We start from the raw sequence: 5,121 nt of genomic DNA, 5'->3' as shown, positions 1-5,121 counted from the left end.
ATCTAAACCTGCCCATAAACACATTATATATTTTATATAATATGCTCTATTCATTTTAAATTGTTTTATCTGAAATAATATCAATAAATAATAAATATATGTACTAAATCAAAATTAAGCTTACTCGTTTGGCACGTATCACCTGTGAACCCATCCAAGCACTGACATGTGAAACCGTTAATCAAGTCTGTACATGCTGCCCCATTCTCACACAAATTTGCAGCACAGTCATCAACATCTGAAACATAACAAATTATGGGCAAACTTACAAACTTATAACTTACTTCGTTTTTCTTCTTTACATGTTATGTTTAAACTGCTGTAATTAAAATTATTAGTTCAACATCTTATGTTAAACAAACAATGGAGGTGTTTTCTACATCATTTTTTTGTCATTATATATATATATACACATATATATATACATATATATACATATATATATATATATATATAATAAAATAATGATTGTTAACTGAAAATAAACAAAAATACCATCGAATCTAAACCTGCCCATAAACACATTATATATTTTATATAATATGCTCTATTCATTTTAAATTGTTTTATCTGAAATAATATCAATAAATAATAAATATATGTACTAAATCAAAATTAAGCTTACTCGTTTGGCACGTATCACCTGTGAACCCATCCAAGCACTGACATGTGAAACCGTTAATCAAGTCTGTACATGCTGCCCCATTCTCACACAAATTTGCAGCACAGTCATCAACATCTGAAACATAACAAATTATGGGCAAACTTACAAACTTATAACTTACTTCGTTTTTCTTCTTTACATGTTATGTTTAAACTGCTGTAATTAAAATTATTAGTTCAACATCTTATGTTAAACAAACAATGGAGGTGTTTTCTACATCATTTTTTGTCATTTTATTTCGCATTATAACTTCATTAGTACATGAACTGATCCTAAATTAGAATTCTAATTAAATTTATTTTAAAGTAGCTAAAATAAAGAATAGTACTAACAATAATTTAGTGAAGAAATGAACTTTACTTTTTTCTCTTTGTTTTCTTAAAATTATAATTTACAGTCCTTATACATTGTGAATAGATAAAAGTAAATAAAAAGTATTTATTCCCTCATAAATTGTAATTGTTATGATGATAACGAATTTAATATAAAAAATGTCATTTATGATATGTAGGCCTATACATTAATTTATTCTTATATCATTGTTTGAATGAATTTATGTTCAATTTTTCAGTTTTAACAATTCACCAATTTTGTACGTACTATAATAAATACCGCTATTCTATTGAATGTAAGTAACATTAAATATGGATTGTTCACACAGAATATAATCGGATGCTCTAGTTGTATTGTTCACAAAAAATCCCATAACGATCAAAATCGAAGCTTTGTTATTCATATTGTTTAGTAGTTAACAGATCATGAATAATCTATAGGTTTGTAATAATATTCAAATATGTCTTCTACGTCAAAAGAACATGTGTCAAATAGGATTTACAACAACGGAGAAAATCAATAATGCTTGACCTGTAGGTGGTCTACACTCCATCTGTAGAAGTCCCTTAAAGGGTCTCCTCTATTTCGAATTTCTGCGATCCACCACTGTATTTTGAAAATGTAGTGTGGAAATAAAAGTTAATTACATAGGACTAAAAGGTTATACACGCCAGAGCTTCTGGGGCTCCACCACCTCGACCACCACCGGGTACCCTAGGTGGACTTCCTTATTTTGCAATTCGTCCCCGCTCACCCCTCCCCCACTTTTCACAACGGATCGAAGCCCTTGTGTGAACCCATTAATTAGAATTATAATTTATAAAAGATATTTTAAAGTAGCTAAAATAAAAAATAGTACTAACAATAATTTGGTGAATAGACATGTAGTTTACTTTTTTTTCTTTATTTAATTATTGAATACATGTAAAACTAGATATATGTCCGTATAATATTCGATTATTTATCAAATTAATTGCATATATCACCAAGCATACAACGGATACCTACTGATTTCGCATTTGTCTCCTGTTAATCCCACTGGGCATGTACAGGTGTATTTATTTAAAAGATCTTCGCAGACCCCATTATTCAAACATGGTGCGCTTTCACATTCATTCACCTCTGAAACAAAAAAGATGATCAAATGTTTTGAAATATACATTTCCATAACAGGCTGATTGACCCACTTTTGACCCAATAACAATAGTTCAGTAGAAACTTTTTCTATAATGTTATCAGTTAAATACAGAATGTAAAAAGATAAGAGAAAGAAGTAAAAGAAACGTGAAGGAAGGAAAAAAGAATGAAAAGTGAAGAGAAGAAAGAAAAGTAACTAAAAAGAATGATGGTAAAAGTAAAAAGAATGGAAATATTAATTGCTGTTTAGTGGAAAACAAATATAATAATAACCGGTTTATATCACCTATTTCGCAATGTGTAGAAGTGTATCCAGCCTGACATGCGCACACGTAACTATTAGTTCCTTCGATACAGACTCCTCCATTTTGACACGGTGCGCTGGCGCATTCGGCAATATCTGAAAAAAACCACGTTTATTTCTTGGATATGTAAAACGTATTATACTGAATACTAAAAAAATAAAAACCCTATTAATAATTTAACTGAAACATTAAAGGATGCGACAAATTTTTCGTTAAACGAAAATTAACGTAAACCAGAGTGCATTAATGAGCTTTAAGTTATCCACGTGACCAACACAAACATGGCCGAATGATCAGTTTAGTAACAACTTTTAGGTTAATATAAATTTTGATTAAATTTCAGAAAATAAAAATTATAATATTTAACCACATGAAGTCAAAAAAATAATTGTAGGCTAACGGAATTCAAAAACTGGATGAAAACATTTTTTACGAAAACCTCATACTGCCACAAGCCGAAGCAACCTTTATTATACTGCGGAAACTATGCAGCCATTTTGTTTCGTCGAGTATTTATTAGTTTTTTATTCGACTGGTCGTCTTCGTAAAGTAGGATTTTACCTGCGCAGGTGGGCGTGGTTTAACAAAAAACGACCAGTCGAATACGGCCAATGCTATAACAATTGTCATATACACATTACTCACCTGTTTCACAGAGTGTATCAGTAAAGCCTGCTGCGCATGTGCAAGTAAATGCTGCCACAGCGTCTGTACACACGCCATCATTTTGACAAGGGTTTGGTGAACAATCATCAATATCTTTTTAAAAAAATATAAGAATACTGTAGCTTAATATTACAATAATAATAATATAATTATTATTATTATTACGTAGAGAACTACATTTGTTTGTTTACCTAGTTTATTACAAGTCGTGTAGTCAAACGTTGTAATTAATTTTACAATTATTTATAAAGATTATTTCCCAGTTGTATTTCTTTCTCGATGAAAGTAAATTACGGACCTATCTCGCAGTTTGTTCCTTCGTAGCCTTCAACACACTCACACCAGTAGCGGGCCGCATCCTCGTCACATCGAGCGCCGTTTTGGCAAGGTTGAGACAAGCAATGAACAGCAACTGAAATAAAAATAACACCGCATAAGCCAATTTGTGGTTGGACCTGTGCATGCACGTATCTAGTGGTATCCAAGGTCAATTGACATAAACCAATGTTTTATGTATGTTTGTTTATGTCGGGTGACCTTGAAACCAAGCATTCGCGGTTCAAACTACGAATGGCTTATTACAAATAATAATCACTATTATATTTTACTGAGTGTCACAACGAACCATATCGATTTAAAAAATGTAATTTCTATGTTCAACCAGTAAAATTCTTCAGCGCCAATAAAAAAAATACATTCATTGTTTAAAAGTTATCAGTCAAAAAACAATATAACATAACCATATAGTGTCGTCAGCTATTGACATTAACCGAAAGGTCCACTGCTTAATCTCAGATAGTATAATACATACCAAGTATTGAAATGCACGCTATCGTGTCGGAATCAACCATTCCTGATGATGACATAATTAATGTCGAAATATTGAATCCTGACACGATTGCGTGCATTTCGATATTTGGGGTAAGTATTATTCTATTGATAATAATATAGCCTACTTGCCTGTCTGACATGTTGTGCCGACAAACGCCAGAGGGCAGTTGCAGACAAATTTACCAGGTTGATCGTCACACACTCCTCCGTTGACGCATGGATCTACTTGGCATTCATTGATATCTGAAGTATAGTGAAGTATAATTAAGAAATCATAAATGCATCAAGTTTTTTTTTTCTTAAAAAAACAATAAAAACGTATCTTGTATTGATTTATTGATTGATAATATACCAACATATTTCAGATTAAAATATTTATTTTTTTAATTTAGTGTTACAGCTTGTGAATAAAATGTTTACTATATGGTCCTAGTCTAAAAAGCCATAATCTAAAATTTACTTAGGAGAAACTATCGTGTTTCAGGCAATTACTGATTTTCAATTACATAATATATCTAAACACAGATTATATTAAATTATATGACAGACAACAAATTGAAGAGAAACAAATAATAAAAAATAATAAATAAGCAACAACACAAACGGATTGGACATTCAATTAGACAGGACTGCCTTCTAAAAATTGTCTTAAAAGTTTGATATATATGGGAAAATAAACTAGAGGAAGAAAGAGATGTGCTTTCCTGGAGAGAATAAAAAATGAAATGCATACCAACAGTTAAGTCAGACAACAGAAAGAAAAAACGAATCTGAAAAGATCTCTGCTGTATTACCTATTTCACAATCATTTCCTTCAAAACCGACTAAACATTGACAAGTGTAAAGTCCAAGACCGTCAATACACGTGCCACCGTTCTGACAAGGGGAATTCTTACAATCATTGCGGTCTGAAACGATGAAATAACATAAAGCTAAGATCAAAGTGACAAATTACAATTTGGCTTTTATGAAAGCGAAAGAACAATTGAACACTAATATTAACAGAGAAAGGCAAGTGATGTTACTGACTGTTCCTGCAGCGACCACCGAAGTACCCGGTGACACAGATGCAATTAAAGCTATTAATTTGGTCTTCACACGTCGCTCCGTTTAGACAAGGATTGCTGTCACATTCGTTGATTTCTAATAGAAAAAAAATCGAAATCTGGTCACCATATATATATA

General features: G+C 31.5%; 1 protein-coding gene across 1 annotated transcript in view; it reads right to left on the bottom strand.

The window, feature by feature from the left end:
- Nucleotides 1-5,121, bottom strand: part of LOC117117570 (fibrillin-2-like) — a 39,910-nt gene that overhangs the window by 25,642 nt on the left and 9,147 nt on the right. Inside the window, exons 10-18 of the mRNA XM_033261913.1 lie at nucleotides 4,966-5,079; nucleotides 4,731-4,844; nucleotides 4,066-4,179; nucleotides 3,404-3,517; nucleotides 3,085-3,198; nucleotides 2,421-2,534; nucleotides 2,006-2,119; nucleotides 626-739; nucleotides 125-238 (exon numbers count right to left, since the gene is read on the bottom strand). Of these exons, the coding sequence (XP_033117804.1) occupies nucleotides 125-238; nucleotides 626-739; nucleotides 2,006-2,119; nucleotides 2,421-2,534; nucleotides 3,085-3,198; nucleotides 3,404-3,517; nucleotides 4,066-4,179; nucleotides 4,731-4,844; nucleotides 4,966-5,079 (1,026 nt within the window). The remainder of the gene's footprint in view (nucleotides 1-124; nucleotides 239-625; nucleotides 740-2,005; nucleotides 2,120-2,420; nucleotides 2,535-3,084; nucleotides 3,199-3,403; nucleotides 3,518-4,065; nucleotides 4,180-4,730; nucleotides 4,845-4,965; nucleotides 5,080-5,121) is intronic.

This window comes from Anneissia japonica, unplaced genomic scaffold, assembly GCF_011630105.1.
Source record: "Anneissia japonica isolate Jap-2015-1 unplaced genomic scaffold, ASM1163010v1 scaffold287857_len828801_cov194, whole genome shotgun sequence".
Taxonomy (NCBI): domain Eukaryota; kingdom Metazoa; phylum Echinodermata; class Crinoidea; order Comatulida; family Comatulidae; genus Anneissia; species Anneissia japonica.
Note: the sequence above shows the minus strand (reverse complement) of the source record. Positions and strands in the feature narration are given on the sequence as shown.